Below are 26,036 nucleotides of genomic sequence, written 5' to 3'. Positions count from 1 at the left end.
TCAGCTAAGCTCCACTTATTCTTCAAGACTTGGTTCAGTAACCATCTCCTTAAGAGGTATTTCTGACCCCAATGCCCTAGGCTGGCTTAGGTGTGTCTCACCTCTGTCCTCCCACGGCACTCTTACAGTATTTGCAAAGACCATAATGCATTGCAGTTATCTATTTTTTTTTTTTTTGGTCTGTCTCTCATAATACTCTGAGCTCCTGAATGGCAGGGAGAATCCCCTTTGTATCTCCAGTGCCTAACATACAACAGATGCTCAAAATATGTTCTTCAAAAGAATGTGCAAGCTATCAAAACAAAGATACAAAACAAGCAAGTTTTTAACAATAAGAATTGTCCAACAGAAAGAGTGGCCTTATGCAGGTGAACAGCCTTCTTGTCAATATCATCATTTAACAAAGACTGAAAAACCTACCCAAGACGCTGTAGATTCTCACAGTAGGAGGGAATTAGGTAAGGTGACTTAAAAGTCTTCTCAAACTTAAAATTTATGAAATATAGTTCCAGTTCCCTTGCTTTTCCAATGAAGGGGTACATGTTCTATCTTCAATACCAAGATATTTTATAAAAATTTCTAATTACAAATAAGAGAGTATTCAAGAAAGTGCTCTGCACTCAGGCTCAATTTAATCTATTAAGCTATATAACTTAATCTCACTAAGGAGATGTTACTGATGAGCCAGTCTAAAGTTGTTACCAAAAAGTTTTCTTTTTCTTTTTTTTTTTTAGATTGGCACCTGAGGTAACAACTGTCACCAATCTTCTTTTTTTTTCTTCTCCCCAAAGCCTCCCAGTGTATAGTTGTATATTCTAGTTGTGAGTGCCTCTGGTTGTGGTATGTGGGACGCTGCCTCAACACGGCCTGACGAGCAGTGCCATGTCCGCACCCGGGATCCAAATCAGTGAAACCCCGGGCCACCAAAGCAGAGCATGCAAACTTAACCACTTGGCCACAGGGCTGGCCCCTGTTCTTATTCTTAAGGATGTAGAAATTTCTGGTGTTTTTAGGCATCCTTATTTTTTTTTCATGTGGCACGCTTTTTTTTTTTTTTCCCGGTAAGGAAGATTGGCCCTGTGCTAACATCTGTTGCCAATCTTCCTCTTTTTTATTTTTCTCCCCAAAGCCCCCATACATAGTTGTATATCCCAGTTGTAAATCCTTCTAGTTCTTCTATGTGGGATGCCACCACAGCATGGCTTGGTAAGCAGTATGTAGGTCCACGCCCAGGATCTGAACTAGTGAACCCCAAGCCCCCGAAGCAGAGCACACAAACTTCACCACTACACCACTGGGCCAGCCGCTAGGCATCCTTATTGATAGCAACTTCAGACAGGCTCATCAAGAACATTCCTTCAGCAAATTGGAGTTATATAACTCAACTGTTAGATGAAGTTAAGGCTAAATATGGTACATTTCTTTTGTTAAGACATCTTATCTCAATTGCTTATGAAAGAATTACCAAGACTAAGTGTGTTAGGTATTCATCTAAGTGCTCTACCTACATCTGCTCATTTAAACTTCACAACAATCCTAAGAGATAGGTAATATTATCATCATTTTACAAATGAAGAAACTGAAAGCCTGAAATGTTCAGAAATTTGTTCAGAGCTGTGCTCTTACTGATTCTGCCTAAACCTGAAGGCGGAGCACAGTACCTTGGAAGGAGTGTTAAGAGCACAAGGGAAGGAGTGTTCAACTGTATCTGGAGAACTCATATAAGACCTTATAGTGGCAATATTTGAGTTGGGTTTAACATAAATGTGCAGGCAGAGACCTGTGTAGTAGGTGTGTATGGCTTGCACAAAATGCAAATTAATTTTTAAATTTGGAGAAGAAACAGATTCTGTATGGCTATGATAGGGTGCATACGTGTGGAAGATGGTTTAGTCAGGAATAGATTTTTAAAGGGTATTCTACGCAGTGAAGTCATTTGGATTTTATTCTATGGGCTTTGGGAAGTTACAAAAAGTTCTTAAGCATGTGAATGACCCAGTTAAATTTATATACTAGAAAAATTAAATCTGATAGCAAAGAAGGAGACAAAAGTCAGAAGAACACATAGAAGGTTCCTGCAAGAGTCCAGAAAAGATGGTATACATACACCACAAATATATTTCCTGAATAGACACTTCTTACCTTTACCTTCATGTTTTTGATGTACCTAACACGTCTTACCTTTTTCTTCATGGCTGTATTTGGTAGCACCCACCTGTAGATATAAACCAAAAGACAGAGTTTCCATGATCCAATTGCCTTAGAAATTAGAATTAAAGAAATATAAATAAATGTGGAGGTGCAAAAGAGAATATTTAGTACAACAGCTGAATATAGCTGTGTGTAGGACCTCAGTCGAGTAGAGGCCTTCATTCTCTTAAATTATAAAAGTGGGTTTATGCTCCCTATCTCCTAATTACATGCTCAGGAGATAGCTCCTAGGAAGATTTATTTAGGAATACAAACGAGCCATTAAAATTCAAGATTCAATTTTTCATCTTAAAAAATTCATCAGAACACATACAAGTGCTTTAACAAATCAAACAATATTGTCATATTTGAATGTCCTCTATTTTTTTAAATTAGCCTCATATTTTTAAAATCTGGAAGACTCTTTAGTCCTTCAGCTGTCCTTCCAAGTCATATTTCAGTCATCGCAGGCACAAAGCATATAAAATATAATTCTCAAATTCAAGTACAAATTGACACAGAAAGCACTCTCCAGCCACTGATCTTGGCCCGGGAAATGCCAACCCTCTTCCTAATCTCCTTATCTTCAATATGATGTCAAATCTCCTTTATTGATAATTCAAAGCAACTCAGAACTGCCTCCTCAATTCGAACACTTTCCCCCTCCTCGCCCCCGGCCCGCGGCCTGATTATCAGGCCCGTGCCAAAATGTTGTTTCTACCCAGTTAGCAACCAGTCCTCTTTCCAGTTTATCCTGTCACCAAAACCATGATACCAATCAACCTTACTGGTAAATCGAAGCAATTCATCATGGGTGGGGTGTTCTAAGTCACAATACTCTACTCAATTAGAAAGCCCCCCACTTCCAAGTTTGACATAATACCCTTCACCCACCCAAGCGATCCTTCCGGTTCCCCTATGGGAGGATCCATTTTCGGCCCCAGATTCTCTTTCTCCATCTTTTTCTCAGAGTCAGATTCTTCCATCGTGCAACAAGTCCTTTCCAGTCCCTTCTAAATCCGCAGTACTCTTTTTCTTTTTTTTTCCTTGTTCACCCCCTCAGCCGCCTATTCTCATCGCCTGCGGCCCTTAGGCCTGCGCTATTCTTGCCTCCGCCTTTGTCCACTGGGGGGCTGCTTTACCCGCGGTTACCTTTACCGCCTGGAACTTGGCCTCAAGGCACGGCTGAGCAAGCCAGCTCAAAGGCTGTTTCGGTGGTGCAAAGGAAGAGATGGAGGATGGGAAGGAAAGAGGGGTGGGTGGGGGAGTCGTCTCGAGTTTGGGCCTCAGGCTCCAAGGTCTCGAAACCCAAAGGTGACTTCACCCGCAAAGAGGTAGGGACGACGAAGGCGAAGGTGGCAGAAAGAGCAGACCCGTGCTGTAGGGCACCCGTGCTGTAAGCGGTGAACGCCTCAACTGGCTCCTTGTTCCCGAGCTTGGCTGCCCAGGAGAGTCCGCCGTCGGCTACGGTTACGACCTAACCACCAGCCCTTCAGGAGCCCAGGTACTTCACCGCAGCCACCCGACTGCAGGCCAAGATCACGTGGGCACCTGCCGTAAACCCGGAGCCTGTCACGAGACTGCCGCTACCCAAGGAGCGGGTGGGCTGGGAAGAATACCATAGAGACTGCGCCGAGAAAGACAGAGTGCCGCCTGTCGCCGTCACGTGGCCCCAGCTCTCACTAAGCTTGGGCCGGGGAGGGCGCTGTCCGCCAGAAGGTGCTTTCCTTGTAAGCCGGCCTAGTTCCACCCGCCAGCCGTAGAGAATTAAAGGAAACGGTTGCAATTGCAGTGCCTTGAAGCTAGCCTTTTTTCGTTCTTTTAACTATTTCACCTTTAGCGTTTTTCGGTGGGGAAGGAGGAGCATTGTCTTTGTCTTCCTGTTTTTTAAAATCTTTGTTTATTATTAGTCCCTGTAACCGAGTTTGTAATTGAGTTAACACAGCCAAAGTAATTACAACTGTGTCTTCTATATAGTAAGGGTACAATTAAAGTTTTTTATTGCTGGGACTAGGGATTCATTGGAGATTTTAGTACACACTCATCCCCTCACTTGTTTAAAACTGGTGGTAAGGGAAATAAATTCTCATATACCATAGTAAGAAGTCAATAGTCTAGAATTGATAGCAAAAGGACTACTGGTAGGTATATACATACTCTATCTAGATATAGAGACCACCAGAAAAGACGGCCGAAAGAGTTCAAAGGGGTTGTTTCTGGAGAGGGGCAGGGGATGGGAAGTGAGGAGACTGTTGCTTTTCATCTTAAGACCTTTTGTAGTATGTATATATATATATATATATATTACTTGATGAGAAAGAAAAGGAAGGAAAGAAGGATGGAAGGGAGGAGAGAAGGAGGGGAAGGGAAACTGGAGAGAAACAGGGTGCTATCTGCTCTCAGACTTTCCCATTTGCTGTCCTATATAGTCCCTTCTCACAACAGCTGTCATGCCTCAAGAAAAATTTATTCCGATTACAGCTTCTTTAGCCCATATCACTCGCTAATCTCCTCCCTCCTCCCCACCAGCTTCCACCAAACCAGCTCCAGTTCTAGTTTTCCCTATGTAGTGAAACACCCTGAGTCTCAAACCAGGAAGTCACTTTAGATTCATTGCCCTCTATACAAGCAGTGAGACTAAGCCATGATTGGTGTCTAGGACAAATACAGCCTGAGTTAAAGCAGTGAAAACAGACTTTATTCAACAACCACTGACAGTAGGGGGAAAAGCTGAACTCCGTTCCAGTTTGTGCAGAGGTAATTGTTTGTTTTAAGGGGTAATGAGGGAGGAGGGAGAGCTACAGCTCCGTAGAGTCACAGAAGTGAAAAATTACAGAAGGTTGGTCAATGTAAATACGATTAAGCTAACTGTGTTTGCTAGCTGACAGTTATCAAAATTAGGAATCTATATTCCCTCAGAGACTGGGAGACAGAGGCCCTATCTTTCCCAATGATTACATTTCAAAGGAATGGCTCTCAGGTCCTTGAGAAAGACACTTCTGAAGTATAAGAGGTATGTGTTCAAAATTGTAAACCTTTTTTAGTAAATGCTCTGAGAAAAGGAGGTTAGGAGCCTATCATCACACTGGAACAAACAGTAAATTCCCCTTGTAGTGTTGAGCTTTCTCAGGCAGGCATTTTAATGGGGGGTTGGGGTCAATGGGGAGCTGGGGGTCATCCTAAGGGCATGACAAGCCTCTTGGTGCAGGGGTTTGGAGGGAGTTATGTGCTGAGAGTTCTGCAGTTCTCATTAGTCCGTTTTCTACAGTCTATCTGCTCCTCCCTATTCTTACTGGTGCTGCTTTTGTTCCAGCTCTTGTAATATCTGGCTTGAATAATTGCAATAGCCTCATAAGTGATCTTCCTAAAATGGCAGCTCCAAAGGAGTTGAGAGTGGGTGGAATAATCTTCCTCTGTCAAGTCACTCCCAAAAAGCATTCAGTGTAAGTAATATATGCTTGTTATGTAAAGGAAGCTTTCAAACATATCCTCTAACCCCTACTACCACCAGATTTCACCAGCCAAATTGTTCCCTTAAGCTGTTCTTTCATAGAAATTCACTGTCTCCCTACTTCTAGTCTCCTTTTCCTCCTCCTCCAAACCATCGCATTTCTCTGCCCACTCTTACTACCTCCCTTAAGGTCCATGAAGAACAGATGAAGAAAGGAGGGGAAGGGATGAAGAAGAAAAGGAGGAGAAGTAAGGAGATGGTAAGAGGAAAGGGAGAGAGGAGAAAGGAGTAGAGGAAAGAGGAGGAATGGGGTAGGAGGATGGGAGTGGAAGAAAGGGATTTGAAAAAAATTGAGGAACTAAACCAAAGTAAGAGTTGATTCCAAAGAATGATGAATAAGACTCTTGGTACAGTGCATCCCTATATGGTCTGAGGTTAATGTTCTGGTTTCCACCCAGGTATCCTTGGCTGTTTATTTTTACATTTTCATTAAAGAATCTTGCATAGATAGGAGATGAAGATTGATTTTTACTTTTGCTAAATTAATTTTTAAACTTTTTATTATAGGTTCTTTTCAGAAAGTGTTCATTAAGCCCTGCAGAGTTGTTCATGAATTCATCTAACAAATATTTAGTGAGCAGCCATTCAGTGCTAGGAACTATGTTAGACACTAGAAATACAACCATCCCTCTGTTTCAGGTCCCACTGCCAGTCAGATGCTTCTGTCTAACATCTCAGCTCCACTATACTCATACACACACATCTCATACAAACACATCAGCTTTCCATTTGTCCAGATCCCACCCTATATTTTTTTCAACCATCCATCTCAGCAAGAGAAAGTAATATAGACCCCTAAGATCCAGTAAGATGTATTTCCCTTTATTCCTTAAATTCATTGTAATTGCCTTTTTTCCTCAACCACATCTGAGTCATCAATTCTCAAACTGTCCCTCATAACTTCCCTGCCCTTCTTTTCCTACACCTTCCCTTCTTCCTCTGTTCCATAGTTCGTTGTTACTTCCCAGAGCCCCATGAGCTTATTTCTACATCCTGCTGGCAGCTCTTTCTTCCCCATTCCCAGACCTTTGCTTAAAATATCAAGAAATGATATTCCAGTTAACTAGACTTAAGGATTTGATGAATGAAAGTCTAATGGAGGGACATCTGGTTTTCTGCCCAGTATATAAGGAACTTAGAAGTCACCACTCCATACTAACGACAAATAAAAGGCTAAACAAACTGAAAAATCAATGTCTTCTTAGATTCATCAGGGAAGTGAAGTCATAGAGCAAACTGCTGCTCCTAAAATTGGAAAGACAGATGCGGGTACAGAGAATGATAACTCTCTAAAGCAGAAGCCCATCCACAGAAACCTCTGTGGGAACTACTACCGGAGTAGGAAAACCTAAACTGTAATTGGCAATTTTCTGGAGGCTCAGCACGAACAAGTCTGAGAGTTAAAAACTCCAGGGCAGCCCAGTCATAAGGGAGCCTTCACGCTTTTGTGAGTTTTACCTCCAGGAACTCTACTAGATCCTCACAGTGAATATCAGAGGAAAATCCCCTCCTGCTACTAGCTGTGGGAGGGGAAAAGTAACCATTCTGAAATAAACTAGAGCTTTTTGTTCTTAACAAAGCTTGCCCTCAGGAGAGGTTACTTTACTAGTGTCTACTCTGCTGGGATTTTATCAGTGCCTAGCCTATCTGAGGGAAGGGAAATACCCAACTTGAGCCCACTCTAGACATCCTGTCCCACCTAAAGGGGTAAAAACCCCGAGAAAAACTAGTAAGGTTCACAGTCTAGAGGCACAGACCCACAAAAGACTGAGACATAATCATAGGACTATAGGTTATAGTCCGCTTCCCCCACAGATTACCACCACATTACTAAAGGCCTATTGACCAAGCTCCTTTCACCCAGAACGTCATGTCCACCTTTCAACCAAAAATTCAAGGCATACAAAAAGGCAAAAAACACACTTTGAAGAGACTGGACAAGGATCAGAACCAGAATCAGATATGGCAGAAATGTTGGAACTACCCAACTGTGAATTTAAAGTAACTATGATTAATATGGTAAAGGTTCTAATGGAAAAAGTAGGTAACATGCAATAACAGATGAGTGATGTAAGCATAGAGATTGAAATTCTAGGAAAGAATCAAAAAGAAATGCTTGAGATCAAAAACCCTGTAACAGAAATGAAGAAGGCCTTGGTTGGATTCATTAGTAGACTGGACATGGCTGAGGAGAAAGAATTTATGACCTTGAGAATATGTAAAAAGAAAAGAGAAAAAAGGCTGTAAAAAAACCCAGAAAGGAATATCCAAGGACTGTGGCATAACTACAAAAAAGGTAACATATGCATAATGAGAATACCAGAAGGAGAAGAAAACAAGAAAAGAACAGAAGCAATATTTGAAGCAATAATGACTGAGAATTTCCCCCAATTTATTGTCAGACAGCAAATCACAGATTAAGGAAGCTCAGAGAACAACAGGCAGAGTAAATGCCCAGAAAAGAAAAAAATACACCTAAGTATATCATTTTCAAATGCAGAAAATCAAAGACAAATAAAAAGTCTTGAATGAAAACCAGAAAAATCCCTACACACACCTTACTTATAGAGGAGCAAACATAAGAATTACATCGCACATCTCCTCAGAAAACTTGCAAACAAGAGGAGAGTGGAGTGAAATATTTAAAGTATTGAGAGGAAAAAAACCCCACCAAGCTAGAACTCCGTACTGTACAAAATTATCCTTCAAAAATGAAGAAGAAATAAAGATTTTTTAGACAAACAAAAATTGAGGGAATTTGTGGCCAGTAGAAATTCTGCCCTGCAAGAATTTCTGCCCTGCAAGAAATGTTGAAAGAAGATCTTTGGAGAGAAGGGAAATGATATAAGTCAAGAATTTAGATCTAGATAAAGAAAGGAAGAACATTAGAGAAGGAATAAGTGAAAAATTATTTTTCTTATTAATTAAATAGCTTACAGTTTGTTCAAAATAATGATAGCAGCAAGGTATTTGACGATGATAGCTTATGTATAAGAGAAATGAATAACAGCAATGATACAAAAGACAGGAGCAAGGAATTAGGATTATTTGCACTACCTGTGAAGTGGTATATTGTTATTTGAAAGTGGACTTGGATTATTTTTAAACCTATATTGCAAAGTCTAGGTCAACCACTAAAATAAATTTGAAAAGAAATAAGATCAATATGCAAAGGAAGGAGAGAAAATGGAAGAAATTACCAGAAAAAGAATGGAAGACAAAAATAGGAAAAAAGAAGGGCAATAAATAGAAAACAGTAAAAAGTATTGGTAGATCTTCATCCAACTATATCAATAACCACTTTAAATATCAATGGTATAAATACACCAATTAGAAGACAGAGATTTTCAGAGTGAATCAAAAAATAAGATCTAACTACATGTTGTTGTAGGGGAGGAAAAAGTTTTCCTTGAGCTTCTTAGAGACCATGGCTGGGTCTGAAAATTAAACTTACAAAGACTAATAGGAGAAAAGCACGCAAATTTATTTAAGTTTTATGTGACACAGGAGCCTTCATAAGGAAATAAAGACCCAAAGAAAAAGTTAGAGCTGTGTATTTTTAAGCAAGGTTTGATGAAGAATGGACAGTCGTGTAGAAATAGAATAGGTTAAGGAGTTGTGTAGTGTAAGTGTAGGTAAGTGTAGTAAAGTGGAGGAAACTCAGCAAGGCCTGTTTGTTAGGATTCTTCTTGGTATCCATTTGTCTTCAAAGATAAGGATGCTCTTTTCCTCCAGGTATAGGGAGGGCACCTCTCACGTGAGGGTTTTATGACCTGTTTCTGGGAGAAGGGTGGGAGGAAAGTCAGAGTGACCTTTCTGCTTCTGTTATTTTCTCAAATTGCTTCAGGTTAAAATATTCAGGGGCTAGCCCAGTGGCACAGTGGTTAAGTTCACACACTCTGCTTTGGCAGCCTGGGGTTCGCCAGTTCAGACCCGGATGTGAACCTGTGCACCACTTATCAAGCCATGCTGTGGCAGGTGTCCCACATATAAAGTAGAGGAAGATGGGCATGGATGTCAGCCCAGGGCTAATCTTCCTCAGCAAAAAAAAAAAAAGGAGAATTGGTGTTGGATGTTAGCTCAGGGCTAATCTTCCTCAAAAGAAACTTCAATATGCCAAGGTACCACATTTTGGAGTAGTGTGCCCTGAACCCCATCATTGTTTACAAGACACCTACCTTGAATATAAAGACACACATAGATTAAAGTAAAGGGATGGAAAAAGATATACAATGCTAACAGTAATCAAAAGAAAGCTAGAGTACCTTTATTAATTTTAGACAGAACAGATTCCAGAGCAAGCAAAATTATAAGAGATAAAGAGGGGCATTACATAAGGATAAAGAGGTCAATACTCCAAGAGTACATGACAATTCTTAATGTGTATGTGCTTAACAACAGAGCATCAAAATCTGTGAAGAAAAAATTATGGAACTGCAAGGAGAAACAGATGGATCTACTATTATGGTTGGAAACTTCAACTCCACTCTATCAGAAATGAACAGATCCAGCAGGCAGATAATCAGTAAGGACAGAGCTGAACTCAGCAGCAGCATCAATCAACTGGATATAATTAACACCAATAGACTACTTCATCCAAGAACAGCAGAATACACATTCTTCTCAAGTTCACATGGATCATACGCCAAGATAGACTACTTTTTAGGCCATAAAACACACATTAACAAATTCAAAAGAATCAAAAGCATACAATGTATGCTTTCAGATCACAATGGAATTAAACAAGAAATTGACAGCAGAAAGATAGTTGGAAAATCTCAAAATACTTAGAGGTTAAAAAACATACTTCTAAACAACACACAGGTCAAACAAAAAAATCTTTAAAAAATTTAAAAATATTTTTAACTAAATGAAAATACAATTTATGAAAGTTTGTGGGATGCAGTGAAAGCACTGCTTATAAGGAAATTTATAGCAATGAATGAATATATTAGAAAAGAAGAAAGATCTAAAATCAATAAGCTTCCATCTTAGGAAAATAGAAAAAGAAGGGTAAATTAAATCCAAAGTAGGCAGAAATATAAGAAATAATAAAAATTACAGCAGAAATTGATGAAATGGAAAATTAATAGAGAAAAGAAAACTACAGACCAACAGCTCTTGTGAACATATAGCCAAAATAGTCAAAAAATATTAGCAAATCTAATCCAATAATGTATAGGGAGAATTGTACACTATGACCAAGTGCAATTTATCCCAGTATGCAAGTCTGGTTCAACATTTGAAGATTAATATAACCCATCACATCAACAGGCTAAACAAGAAACATCAAATGATTAAAAACATTTAACAAAATCCAACACCCAATCATGATAAAAACTCTCAGCAAACTAGGAATAGAGGGGAACTCCCTCAATTTGATTAAGAACATTTATATAAACCCTACAGGTAACATCATACTTAATGGTGAGAGACTTGAAGCTTTCCCACTAACTTCAGGAACGAAGCAAGGATATTCCCTCTTACTACTCCTTTTTCCATTATAGTGGAAGTCTTAGCTAATACAATAAGACAAGAAAAAGAAATAAAATATATACATATTTGGAAGGAATAAAGAAAACTGTCTTTGTTTGTAGTTGACTTAATCATCTATGTAGAAAATCTGAAGTGATCAATGAAAAAACTGGAATAAGTGATTATAGCAAAGTTGCAGGACATAAAGTTAATATACAAAAGTCTATAAAGGAGTGTCAATATACCAGCAATGAACAAGTGCTTTTTATAAAAAAAAATTAAAAACACAATACCATTTACATTACCACTAAAATAGCTATACACTTAGGTATAAACCTATAAAAAGTACAATATCTATAGGAGGAAAACTTCAAATTATGATGAAAGAAATTAAAAAACTAAATAAATATATAGGTACCCCATGTTTATGGCTAGAAGTACTCAATATTGTCAAAATGTCAGTTCTTACCAACTTGATCTATAGATTGAATGCAATCTCAATCAAAATCCCAACAATTATTTTGTGGTTATTGACAAACTGCTTCCAACCTTAATAAGGAGAGATTAAAGACCCAGAAGAGCAAACACAATATTGGACAACAAAGTTGGAACTCTGACACTACCCAGCTGCAAGACTGATTATAAAGCCACAGTAATCAAGAGAGTGTGGAATTGGCAAAAGAATGGACAAATAGACCAAGGGAACTGAACAGAGAGCCCAGAAATAGATCCGCACAAATAGAGTCAACTGATCCTTGACAAAGGAGCAAAGGCTGTACCATGGAGAAAAGATAGTCTTTTCAACAAGTGGCACTGGAATAACTGAACACTTACAAGCAAAAAATAAATCTAGACACAAAACTTACACCCTTCACAAAAATTAACTCAAACTGGATCATAAACCTAAATGTAAATGCAAAACTATAAAATTCCTAGAAGATAACATAAGAGAAAACCTAGATGACTTGGAGTATGGTGATGCCTGTTTAGATACAACAACAAAGGCCCTATCCGTGAAAGAAATAATTAATGTGCTGGACTTCATTAAAATTTAAAAACTTCTGCTCTATGAAAGACAATGTCAAGAGAATTAGAGGACAAGCCACAGACTGGGAGAAAGTATTTGCAAAAGATACATCTGATTAAGGACTGTTATCCAAAATATACAAAGCATTCTTAAAACTCAACAATAAAGAAAAAAGCAACCTGACTAAAAATGGCCCAAAGACCTTAATAGACACTCCGTTAAAGAAGATATAAAGATGGCAAATAAGCATATAAAAAGATGCTCCACTTCATTTGTCATCAAGGAAATGCAAATTAAAATAACAATGAATACCACTACACACCTACTAAAAAGGCCAATATCCAGGATATATACAAAACTAGATGCTGGCAAGGATATGGAATGACAGAAACTTTCATTCATCACTGGTGGGAATACAAACATGGTATAGTCACATTAATGGGAAGACAGTTTGGTGGTTTCTTACAAAACTAAGCATAGTCTCAGCATACAATCCAGCAACTGCACTTATTGATATTCATCCAAAGGAGTTGAAAACTTATGTCCACACAAAAACCTGCAGACTTTTATAGCAGCCTTTTCATAATTGACAAAACTTGGAAGCAACCAAGAAGTTCTTCAGTAGGTGAATGGATAAATGAACTGTGGTACATCCAGAGAATGGAATATTATTCACCACTGAAAAGAAATGAGCTATCAAACCATGAAAAGACATGGAGGAATCTTAAGGGCATATTACTAAATGAAAGAAGTGAATCTGAAAAGGTTACGTATTGTATGATTCCAACTATATGACATTCTGAAAAAGTCAAAACTATAGAGACAGTAAAAAGACCAGAGGTTTCCTGGCGTTGAGGGGGAAGGAGGGAGGAGTACAAAGGATTTTTAGAACAGTGAAACTATTCTGTATGATACTATACTTGTAGAAACATGTTATTATACATTTTCCAAACTCATAAAATGTACAGCACCAAGAGCAAACCCTAATATAAACTGTGGACTTTGGGTGATAATGATGTGTCAGTGTTTGTTCATTAGTTGTAACAAATGTACCACGCTGGTGTGAAGTTTTGATACTGGGGGAGGATGTGCATGTGTGGGAGAAAGGAGTATATGGGAACTATCTATACCTTCTGCTCAATTTTTCTGTGAACCTAAAACTACCCTAAAAAATAAAGTCTATTTAAAAGGGGGAAAAATAGGGAGCAATTAAGACAATCCTAGGTAAACAAAAGTTGAGGGAATACATCAAACTTCCAAACTTTGGCACTGCTGTTGGGAATGTAAAATAGTGTAGTTGCTGTGGGAAACAGTATGGCAGTTCCTCAAAAAATTAAAAATACAATTACCATAATCCAGTAATTCCACTTCCTGATACATATCCATAAGAGTTGAAAGCAGAGTCTTAAAGAGCTATTTGTACATCCATGTTCATAGAAGCATTCACAATAACCAAAGTGTTAAAACAACCCCAAAGACCATAGAAGTAGGAATGGATAAACAAAATGTAGTAATACATACAATGGAATGTTATTCAGCCTTAAAAAGAAAGGAAATTTCACCAACAGTGTACAAGGATTTCAATTTCTCCATATCCTCACCAACACTTGTTATCTTTTGCTTTTTTGATAATAGCCATCATAACAGATCTGAGGTGATACTTCATTATGGTTTTGATTTGCATTTCCCTGAAGGTTAGTGATCTTGAGCATCTTTTCATATACCTGTTGGTGATTTGTATTTCTTCTTTGGAGAAATGTCTTATGAAGTCCTTTGACCATTTTTTAAATATGTTAGGTTTTACTATTGAGTTGTACTTATATATTTTTGATATTAACCCCTTATCAGATATGGAAAAACAATATGGAGGTTCCTCAAAAAATTAAAAATAAAACTACCAGCAATCCTACTTCTGGGTATTTATCCAAAAGAGTTAAAATCAGTATCTCAAAGAGATACTGATACTCTCATGTTAACCTCAGCATTATTCACAATAACCAAGTTGTAGAAACAACCTAAATGTCCACCAATGTAGGAACAGATAAAGAAAATATGGTATATTCATACAATGGTATATTATTTAGCCTTGAAAAAAGAGGAAATCCTGACAAATCACAACATGGATGAAACTTGAGGACATTATACTAAGTGAAATAAGCCAGTCACAGAAGGACAAATACTGCCTGATTCCACTTATATGAGGTATCTAATATAGACAAACTCATAGAATCAGAGAGTAAAATGATGGTTGCCAGGGCCTCAAAGTAGTGGAAAATGGGAAGTTACTATTCAATAGGCACAGAATTTCAGTTATGCAGATGAATAAGTTCTAGAAATCTGCTGTACAACAATGTGCCGATAGTTAACGATACTGTATTATACGCTTAAAAATTTGTTGAGGGTAAATATCATGTTAAGTGTTCTTACCACTATAAAAAAAGGACATTCTTTCATAAGCTACAACAAGCGTGAACCTTGAAGACATTATGCTAAGTGAAATAAGCCAGTCACAAAAAGATTAATATTGTATGATTCCACCTATATGATGTACCTACAATAGTCAAATTCATATAGATAGAAAGAAGAATGGTGATTTCCCGTGGTTGGGGGGAGAAGAGAATGAGGAGCTATTGTTTAATGGGTACAGAGTTTCAGCTTTCCAAGATGAAATGAAAGAAAGAAATTATTCTGGAGATAAATGGTGCTAATGGTTGAACATGTGACTGTACTTAATGCCACTGAACTCTATACTTAAGTATATTTAAGATGGTAAATTTTGTGTTAAAAATTTAAAAAAATATATTGTGATGATGGTTTCACAACTCTGGGAATTTGCTAAAAATCACTGAATTGTATACTTTAAAAGATTGCATGGGGCTGGCCCCGTGGCCGAGTGGTTAAGTTCGCGTGCTCTGCTGCAGGCGGCCCAGTGTATTGTTGGTTCAAATCCTGGATGTGGACGCGGCACTACTCATCAAACCACGCTGAGGCAGCGTCCCACATGCCACAACTAGAAGGACCCACAACGAAGAATATACAACTATGTACCAGGGGGCTTTGGGGAGAAAAAGGAAAAAAAATTAAAATCTTAAAAGGTTACATGTTTTGTATGTGAAATATACCTATATAAAGCTGTTAAAATATTAAGAGGAAGAGGAAGAAGGTGAGCACTAGATGAAGAGGAAAATCATGTGATGATATGGTAGGAAAGTCTTTTCTAAACAAAAGAGCCAAACAGAAAACAATAAAAAAAAATACTTAGATCATTTAGTTAAGTGATTCTGGATCCAGTCTGATTTCAAATATCAGATTTTCCACTCACTGGATGTGTGACTACAGGCAAGTTGCCTAATTTGTCTGTAACTCAGTTCCTCATGTATAAAATGAATTTAATTATAGCACATGACTTAGATTTATGTCAACAATTTAATTTGGTGATAAGCACAGAATTAATTCAATAAATGTTAGTCACAATTGCACATGCCTTAAGTCTATTCACATAATAAACACAATTAAAAAGCAAACAACTGAAAAATTTGCAATATATATGGTAGAAGAAAGGTCAATATCATTAAAAATAAGAAATATAAACGTGAAAAAAGTGTCTTGAATAGTACATTAAAGAGAAATATCAATATGATTAATAAGCTAATAATCAAAGAGAATTTAACCTTGCATACCATTTTAATCTATCAATTTCTGAAATTTTTAAAAATAGTCTGCTACAGTGTTTGTAAGATGATAAGGGAATAGATAGTCTCTTATAGTCTGAGGGGAGATAAATTGTTATAAGCTTTCTACAGGGCTATTTGGAAATGATTGTGAAGAATTTATGTGTCTGTGTCTTTTGGCAATGCTACTTTTTATAATTACTCTGAGGAAGTTACCAGATGGTTGAATATATAAATACAGACACACACACACAAAATATCTTTATATCCTTCTTCATGATACTAAAAACTTAGATTCAACGATATGTGATACATTGGTCAGATACATTTTGTTAGACCCATGAAAAATTATACTGGATTGTAGAAGACTAGATAATAACAAGTTCATGTTATCTTGTAAAATTTTGAAAGACTGTTCACAAAACAATGTTTACAGTTTGATCTTGGTTTTGTATAATAGTGGCTATCCCCAGACAGAGTTTTATGCGTGATTTCTAGTTTTTTACTTCATGCTTTTATGTATTTTCCAAATTTTTTGTGGTGAATACACATGTATTTGGTAATTAAACAACAATTGTGAAATAGGGAAAAAAGTATTTGTTGTTTCTGCTATGCTGCTGCCCCAACCACATGATTAATCTTCCTGTTGAGAAACTCAGCACTGTGCCTCTTCCATCCCAACTTCCTCACCTTCCAACTTCCTCTTCCCCACTCCCAACTACTTTGATGGGACAATACTTATATTTGAATAAAGTGTGCTGGGGGAGACTCAGACTCTTATGGTTACACCTATTTAGGATTTAGCATATTGCAGAGGCAGCCTAGTATAGTAGTTAAATGTATAATTTTGCATCCAAATTGCATGGAGTTGAATCCTGGCTCCTTCACTTGTTAGATATGTGACTTTAGCGTAGTTACTTAATTTTTCTGTTCTTCAGTTAACTTATCTATAAAATCTGGCTAATAATAGTACCTAACTTTTTGAGTTGTTGTGAAAATTAAATGAGTTAATTTGTATAAAGCACTTAGTTTCTAACACATGGTAAGGATTCAATAAACATTAGAAATTTTTATACACTTAGGCACATGGCACATTTTACACATATATTATACCTTTACAGTTGTCTCAGTTTCCGCTTCTCAACTTCACCTTCTTGACCCCTTCTAGCTTTCTGGAAAAACTCGTAACATCCTTCAGCATAATCAACTCATGACAAAGACATATCACGTTGTTTTAGAGTGAGATGTGTATGTATCTTTACTATGCTGCAGTTAGGAATGATGTCATATGTACCTTTGCATCCCCGGTATCTAGCACAGACTGTCCATCAGTTTCAGTAAATATTTTTAATTGACCTGTTTATTTTGTTTCAATATAGTTCTATAGACAATGATCAAGTATTGACTTTGTACAAGGTACTTTTCATCAGGAGAGGAAAAGATAAGTAATGCATAATTCCTACTCTCAAAGAATATGTATATTGAATTGGTGGAGAAGGTGAAGAGGACAATACCACAAATGACTAAAATGTATGTGGTATAAAATTAGTAACATAAGTATTAGAAGAGTCAAAGGAAGGAAAAGTCACTGCCACTTGAAGGATCAATATGAATTCTTCTTTTTCTATATGAATTCTTTGAAAAGTTAATCTTAGAGGATTCATGAGTCAGAGTCCAGTCAAGAAAGACTGTAATACTGATAATTCAATATGGATAACTAGTTACAGCTAGTAACAGGTATTGGAATCACTGAAAACAGGAGAAGGTTAGAGGAACAACAGATTAATAATTATGGGTAACAACTACCACTCCTGTACTTAGAAGAGCAAAGGAAGGAAATAGTCTACCAGAGTCCAAGAGGTGGGGCCACCTGTTGGAAGCTAAGAGTGTGGGCCAGACCGCAGAGCTGCCACATAGAAACCTGAACAATAGAGGGAGGGTCTGTTCACTGGGAGATTGAACCACTGAAGAGACACAGCCACTGCAAGAGATTCTGCTCAAAGCAGAGAGAGAGAGAATAAATGCCCTGGCTTTTCTCTTCCCCCTGTCCACTAGCCTCCCACCAGTACTTCCTATTGACCAAAATTCACCAAAATTTAGTGAGTAAAGGGAGCATGGAAAATGCAGTTCACTATAATTATCCCCTTGCAACATAGAGAAGAGTGGAGGAAGACAGTAAAATAGATGTGAGACTAAACAAGCAAATGACCAAAATAGGATGTGGTGGGTATTGTTGATTGCTTACTCAGCATCCATTCTCCCTTTATCCCTTTCCCCCCTTTTAAGAATAATGCGGCTTTTGTTCAGGTATTCACTCTCTCCTCCACAAAGCCCAAGTAGTTCATGTGAAGCTGATTTCACGCACAGCTACCCTTTTGAGACCCTCATAAATTTATGCCAATTACCACATTCTATTTCCATGGCCTTGGTTAGGGTAAGCATCTGATCCAAATGGGATGATCAGGGTAAATCTTAGAACTCTTGCTTGGAATGTAGGCAAAATGACTTTCTTGTCTTCTTGATAGTGTGGTATTCAGATGCGAAATCTGAAATTGCTACATCATTTTTTGGGCCACCATGCGGGAAACAGCCTAATGATGAAGCTAATATACACATGAGAACACAGCCAAGGAAACTAAAGAAAAATAGAGCCAAAGACACTGATTTAAGTTAACCTCTCTATTACTGAAGCCCCTTCTCCCCCCAAAATCTTATTGTTTAAGGAAGTTTCTCATATTTTCTGTTCTCTATATCCAAAGACATCCTAACCGATACCTAGACTGATTAGGGTCAGAGAATCAGTCTGTGATGAGTGTTGACATTATTATAACAGCCTTCTAATTCCCTGCCTTCAGGCTTACACCTTGTCAATCTATCATCTTATATATCACCATTAGAAGGATCTTTGTAGTGAGGATTTGTCATTATTTTTACCACCCACACTCTAAGCCCACTTTCCTGTCTCTGGGAAATCCCTGTCTTGTAAGGCAGAGTCCACTTCTGACTGCAGAAACAGAAAATGCCAGATTCTCACTTTCCAGAATTTCTTTATAGCTAGCATGTAGGTGCATGTTATTGAAGCATCTGCCCAAGACTGAATTGAAAGTTAGTGGCACAAAGAGGCAGGGACCACACAGTGGTGACAGCTACATGCAATTTCTAGAAGCAGCATTGATATTGGTTCTAGTTATGATATCCAGTGCTAACTGCCTTTGGTATTGGTGGTATGAATTGTAGTGTCTTTGCACAGTGGCAGTGTCATTGGCATCTTCAGTGGATCAGTTCTGCAGCATGATTTTGGGCATCATTCCTGCCTACATGGCTTCCAGCCCTGGTACTCTGGCTCTACAGGAGAATCTGTAAGCCATTCAATGAGTATCTTTTAAATCCTTGACTGCTCAAATGACTTAGAGTGCATATCTTCTGCTTACAACAAAGAATCCTGTCAAAGCATTCAAAAGCATACATCTTGATGAAGTCACTAGGGTGCTGAATATTTTTCATTGGCCTCAGTATAATGTCAAAATTATTTATCATCACCTGAAAGGTCAGTCTACCACTGGAGTCTCATCTCTCCTCATTCTCACCATTCATTTTATGCTCTGACAATCAATAATTGAATATATCAGTTCCTTGCATTCAATGTGTGCATTTCGCATTTCTGCAATTTTATCCATGTTATCCCTTCTGCCTAGGATATCTTTCTCCACTTTTTGACCTGGCTTAATTTTACTTTTTAAGACTCAATTTTGGTCTCTTTTACTCCAGCAAGTGTTCTGTGACTGCCACTCTCTCCCTGCCCCAACTAAAGCCTGGATAAATTGCTCCCCTTTTGTGCTCTTATAGCAACAGATGTTTGGGAGTCATGCACATATTTGCTCTCAGATCCATTTCTTGCCTATCTACTGCTCTTCTCTGTGTAGAAGGAAATTATATTTCCTAGGTGCCCGTCTTGTTAGTTTCAGGGTATATTTAGCCAATGGGTGACATGGTGGGAGACTAGAGGGTGAGAGGAGGGAAGAAGTCAGGCTATTTCTTTCTTTCCTCCTTGTTTTTTCTTCAGTCTTGACAAGAGATATTCACATATTTAAGTATATGGGATAACTTATGGTTCAAAACTGATTTGGCTTGAACTAAAGAAGCCTGGCTATGGTCTATCAAACATACAGTGTACATCTGCTTTAACCATTAAAGAATGCACTCTCTTAAGAATGCATACTTCCCCTCCTGTGCCCTATCAGTAAGGCCCTATTGATAAAGCCTATATTAGTCCCTTTCCAGACATCAGGGTCATATTGACCTGCTAATTTGCAACTTAATACCTCCTTGAAACTTTGATAAATATGTATCCTGGGTATGTGTAACGTATATTCTCTCTTCTAAAAATGTTTAAGACTATATTGAAAACCATACTTCTCCAGAATGCTTTCTTCCTTTGTGGAAACTGCTTTCTCAGGTTGTAATCCTCACCCTGGCTCGAGTAAAACTCACCTTGTCTCTCTTATCTGTAGAATGGTTATTGGTTATTTTCCATCAACAGTCTCATAACCTAAGAATTAAATTGACGTAAGGTAGGTAAATAGGAGGAAAAAACCCACAATTTTAATTACATATGTATACACAAGGGATTCACAAAAGTATGAGAGTCAAGGAGGTGGCCAGGTGCCTGGGACATATATATTATCCTGGGCTACATAATGCAATAGGGGTTTGGGGTTCCTGAGTGAGGGAGGAGGAGGCAAATAGTGGAAAGATCAGGGGAGTAAGTGTGTGTATGGTAAATAAAGTTTGCCTTATTATGTAGCTAAGAGTCTCTCAGGTGATAAAAAGTTGTCTCTAGGAGTAGCTTTATTCCTGGTACAGGTATATTTACTAATGGAAAATTTCCTCTATGAAGGTAAATTTCCTTTACAAAAGGCAGTTAAGGGGGGATACAAAGAGCTTTTCCAGTATGTACTCATTCTCCATTGTCTTTTCCTCACAATAGTTCATATGCCAAAGTGGCTTGTTTTGGGGTGGCATGTTCTGAACTCCTTCATGGGTTTCCTGTTTCTTTCTGATAGCACCACCCTCATTGTCTCAGCTTCCTCTGGGAAGCTCCTAGCATGTTTCTAGCTCCCAAGGGATAGTTCTGCACTCTGGCACAATTCCTTTCTGTGTCCATCTATCCCTAGATATGATAGTGATTTTTATGCTACTGCTAACCTCTGGGTTGCCTCAGCCTTCCTTGTTTGGCCTCTCTATCCTTCCATTATCTATCTAACCAACTCCCTGTGCTGACACAAATAATCCATAATCAATCTATAAATCAAAATTTAGATGAGTTTATTATATGAGCCAGTTTTGAGGACTATAGCCAGAGAGAAAGCAACCTTTACCAAAGAAGGAAGCACTCCAAAGAAACAGGGTTTACAGAGTGGTTATATATTGTCTTGGAAGAGGGAACAATTTCAAATATGACAGGAATATCCCTTTTACTACAGTCACAAGATGCTTTGCTAGCACAGCAGATCAGTGGTCGAGAGAGGAGCACAGTAGGTATGTAATTAATCCTTAGTTTCTGGTAAGAAATGCTTATCTATAAAGAGATGCTGATACAGGGGAGGAGGCAACATCCCTATTTTTAAGGGCATCATTCTCAGCTCTGGAACACTGTACATGTTTAAAGTAGATGTACAATGCATGCTTGACAGGCAACATCAGGCCTTTTTGAAAAAACAAGGTCAGGCCAAATTAGTTTTAAATGAAATGGCTTCCTCATAAACTCCAATATTTTAAGTTTTCTTATTGCTTTTCATTTCATTTAAATTTATTCATCATTTTCCCCCTTTTTTGTTTTTGTTGCTTTTTAATTTTATTTTTTCATTGAGTTCAAAATAGTTTACATCACTGTGAAATTTCAGTTGTACATTATTTCTTGTCCATCAACACATAAGTGCTCCCCTTCACCCCCTGTGCCCACTCCCCTGGTAAACACTGAACTGCTTTCTTTGTCAATGTGTTTGTTTATATTCCACATATGGGTCAAATCATATGGTATTTATTTTTCTCAGTCTGGCTTATTTCACTTAGCGTAATACCCTCCAGGTCCATCCATGTTGTTGCAAACGGGATGATTTTTGTGTTTTTTTATAGTTGAGTAGTATTCCATTGTATATATATATATATATATACCACATCTTCTTTACCCAATCATCAGTCGATGGGCACTTGAATTGTTTCCTGGTCTTGGCTATTGTGGATAATGCTGCAATGAACATACGGGTACATATGTCCCTTTGGATTGTCGATTTCAAGTTGTTTGGGTAGATACCCAGAAGTGGGATAGCTGGGTCATATGGTAGTTCTATTTTTAGTTTTTTGAGGAATCTCCATACTGTTTTCCATAGTGGCTGCACCAGTTTGCATTGCCACCAGCAGTATATGAGGGTTCCCTTTACTCCACACCCTCTTCAGCATTTGTTATTTTTAGTCTTAGTGATTATAGCCATTTTAATGGGTGTTAAGTGGTATTTTAGTGTAGTTTTGATTTTCATTTTCCTGATGATTAGTGATGTTTAACATCTTTTCATGTGATTATTGGCCATCTGTATATCTTCTTTGGAAAAATGTCTGCTCATATCCTCTGCCCATTTGTTGATCGAGCTGTTTGTTTTTTTGTTGTTCAGTTGTGTGAGTTCCTTATATATTATGGAGATTAACCCTATGTCAGATATATAATTTGCAAATATTTTCTCCTAATTGATAGGTTATCTTTTTGTTTTGATCCTAGTTTCTTTTGCCTTGAAGAAGCTCTTTAGCCTGATGAAGTCCCAATTGTTTATTTTTGCTTTTGTTTCCCTTGTCTGAAAAGCCTTGGAATTCGAAAAGATCCTTTTAAGGTTGATGTCAAAGAATATATTACCTATATTATCTTCCAGGAGTTTTATGGTTTCAGGACTTATCTTCAAGTCTTTGATCCATTTTGAGTTTATTTTTGTGTATAGTGTGAGATAATGGACTACATTCATTCATTTGCCTGTGGCTGTACATTTTCCCAACACCATTTTTTTTTGTTTTTGAGGAAGATTTGCCCTGAGCTAACTGCTGCCAATCCTCCTCTTTTCGCTGAGGAAGACTGGCCCTGAGCTAACATTCATGCCCATCTTCCTCCACTTTATATGTGGTACGTCTACCATAGCACAGCGTGCCAAGAAGTGCCTTGTCCACACCCAGGATCTGAACTGGCAAACCCCAGGCCGCAGAGAAGTGGAACATGTGGACTGAAATGCTGTGCCACCAGGCCGGCCCCCAACACAATTTATTGAAGAGATTACCTTTTCTCCATTGTATGTTCTTTGAACCTTTGTCAAAGATTAGCTCTCCGTAGATGTGTGGTTTTATTTCTGGGCTTTCAGTTCTCTTCCACTGATCTCTGTGCCTGTTTTTGTATCAGTACCATGAGGTTTTGATGACTATGGCTTTATAGTATATTTTGAAGTCAGGGATTGTGATGTTTCCAGCTTTGTTCTTTTTTCTCAGGATTGCTTTAGCAATTTGGGGTCTTTTGTTGCCCCATATGAATTTTATGATTCTTTGCTCTATTTCCGTGAAGAATGGCATTGTGATTTTGATTGGGATAGCATTGAATCTGTAGATTGCTTTGGGTAGTATGGACATTTTAAGCATGTTTATTCTTCCAATCCATGTGCATGGAATCTCTTTCCTTATCTTTATGTCATCATCTATTTCTTTCAATAATGTCTTATAGTTTTCATTGTATAATTCCTTCAGCTCCTTGGTTAAATTTATTCCTGGATACTTTATTCTTTTTGTTGTGATTGTAAATGGAATTGTATTCTTGAGCTCTCTTTCTGTAAATTTGTTATTAGAGTATAGAAATGCAACTGATTTTTGTAAGTTGATTTTCTACCCTGCAACTTTACTGTTGTTGTTAATTATTTCTTATAGTTGTCTGATGGATTCGTCAGGGTTTTCTATATATAAGATCGTGTCATCTGCAAACAGCGAGAGCTTCACTTTTTCACTCCCTAGTTTGATTCCTTTTATTCCTTTCTCTTGCCTAATTGCTCTGGCCAAAACCTCCAGTACTATGATGAATAAGAGTGGTGATAGTGGGCATCGTTGTCTTGTTCCTGTTCTCAGAGGGATGGCATTCAGTTTTTGCCCATTGACTATGACATTGGCTGTGGGTTTGTCATATATGGCCTTTATTATGTTGAGGCAATTTCCTTCTATCCCCATTTTGTTAAGAGTTTTTATCATAAATGGCTGTTGGATCTTGTCAAATGCTTTCTCTGTGTCTATTGAGATGATTGTGTGGGTTTTATTCCTCATTTTGTTAATGTGGTGTATCACATTGATTGATTTTTGGATGTTGAACCATCCCTGTGTCCGTGGTATAAATCCCACTTGGTCGTGATGTATGATCTTTTGGATGTATTGCTGAATTTGGGTTGCCAATATTTTGTTGAGGATTTTTGCATCTATATTCATCAGCAATATTGGCCTGTAGTTTTACTTGTTGGTGTTGTCCTTGTCGGGCTTTGGTATCAGAGTGATGTTGGCCTTGTAGAATGTGTTAGGAAGCATTCCATCTTCCCTAACTTTTTGGAATAGCTTGAGAAGGATGGGAATTAAATCCTCTCTTTAAGTTTTGTAGAATTCTTCAGGGAAGCTGTCTGGTCCTTGGCTTTTATTTGGGGAGATGCTTTTGATTACTGTTTCAATCTCTTTCCTTGTGATTGATCTATTCAGATTATCTATTTCTTCTTGATTCAGATTTGGGAGGTGGTAAGAGTCTAAGAATTTATCCATTTCTTCCAGATTGTCCATTTTGTTGTTACATAGCTTTTCATAATACTCTCTTTTAATCCTTTGCATTTCTATGGTATCCATTGTTATTTGTCCTCTTTCATTTCTAATTTTATTTATCTGAGGTTTCTCTATTTTTTCTTTGTAAGTCTGGCTAGGGGTTTGTTAATTTTATTTATCTTCTCAGAGAACCATCTCTTTGTTTCATTGATCCTTTCTACTGCCTTTTTTGTTTCAATAGCATTTATTTCTGCTCTGATTTTTATTATTTCTCTCATTCTGCTGACTTTGGTCTTTGTTTGCTCTTCTTTTTCTAATTCAGTTAGGTATAATTTGAGATTGCATATTTGATATTTTTCTTGTTTGTTAAGGTGAGCCTGTATTGTGATGAATTTCCCTTTTAGTACCACTTTTGCTGAATCCCATATGAGTTGGTATTGTATGTTTTCATTTTCATTTGTCTCCAGACATTTTTCGATTTCTCCTTTAATTTCTTCTATGATCCATTGGTTGTTCAATATCATGTTGTTTAGTCTCCACATCTTTGTCCCTTTCTCAGCTTTTTTCTTGTAATTAATTTCTAGCTTCATAGTGTTGTGATTGGAAAAGATGCTTGTTATTATTTCAACCTTCTTAAATCTATTGAGGCTTGCCTTGTTGCCAAACATATGATCTATCCTTGAGAATGTTCCATGTGCACTTGAGAAGAATGTGTGTTTTGCTGTTTTTAGATGGAGTCTTCTATATATGTCTATTAACTCCAACTCCTTTAATTTTTCATTTAATTCCACTGTTTCCTTGTTGATTTTATGTCTGGATGATCTATCCATTGGTGTGAGTGGAGTGTTGAGGTTGAGTACTATTATTGTGTTATTATTAATATCTCCTTTTAGGTTTATTAATAGTTACTTTATTAACTTTCGTGCTCCTGTGTTGGGTGCAAACATATTTATAAGTGTTATGTCTTCTTGGTGGAGTATCCCTTTGATCATTATATACTGCCCCTCTTTATCTCTCTTTAGCTGTCTTATTTGTAAGTCTACTTTGTCTAGTATAAGTATTGTGACATCTGGTTACTTTTGTTTGTCATTAGCTTAGAATATTATCTTCCATCCCTTCACTCTGACCTGTGTTTGTTGTTGGAGCTGAGATACGTTTCCTGGAGGTAGCATGTTGTTGGGTCTTGTTCTTTAATCAATTTCGCCACTCTGTCTCTTTTTATTGGAAAATTCAATGCATTTACATTTATGGTGATTATCGCTATATGAGAGCTTAATGCTGCCATTTTATCGCTTGTTTTCCGGTCCCCCTGCATTTCCTTTGTTTCTCATCCTGTGTGTTTCAGTCT

General features: G+C 37.7%; 1 protein-coding gene across 2 annotated transcripts in view; it reads right to left on the bottom strand.

Moving 5' to 3' along the window:
• The window catches only part of RRAGB (Ras related GTP binding B), a 32,059-nt gene extending 28,208 nt beyond the window's left edge, over nucleotides 1-3,851 (bottom strand). Inside the window, exons 1-2 of one of the 2 annotated variants that reach the window (XM_023634396.2) lie at nucleotides 3,085-3,851; nucleotides 2,182-2,215 (exon numbers count right to left, since the gene is read on the bottom strand). In XM_023634396.2, the coding sequence (XP_023490164.1) occupies nucleotides 2,182-2,215; nucleotides 3,085-3,176 (126 nt within the window). In that variant the 5' untranslated portion in view covers nucleotides 3,177-3,851. The remainder of the gene's footprint in view (nucleotides 1-2,181; nucleotides 2,216-3,084) is intronic. The other variant, XM_023634395.2, reaches the window with a different exon arrangement.
• Between the last annotated feature and the right edge of the window lie 22,185 nt (nucleotides 3,852-26,036).

The sequence above is a fragment of the Equus caballus genome, chromosome X (assembly GCF_041296265.1).
Source record: "Equus caballus isolate H_3958 breed thoroughbred chromosome X, TB-T2T, whole genome shotgun sequence".
NCBI classification, from domain to species: Eukaryota; Metazoa; Chordata; class Mammalia; order Perissodactyla; family Equidae; genus Equus; species Equus caballus.
The sequence above is the reverse complement of the archived record's forward strand: the minus strand, read 5'-3'. Positions and strand labels throughout refer to the sequence as shown.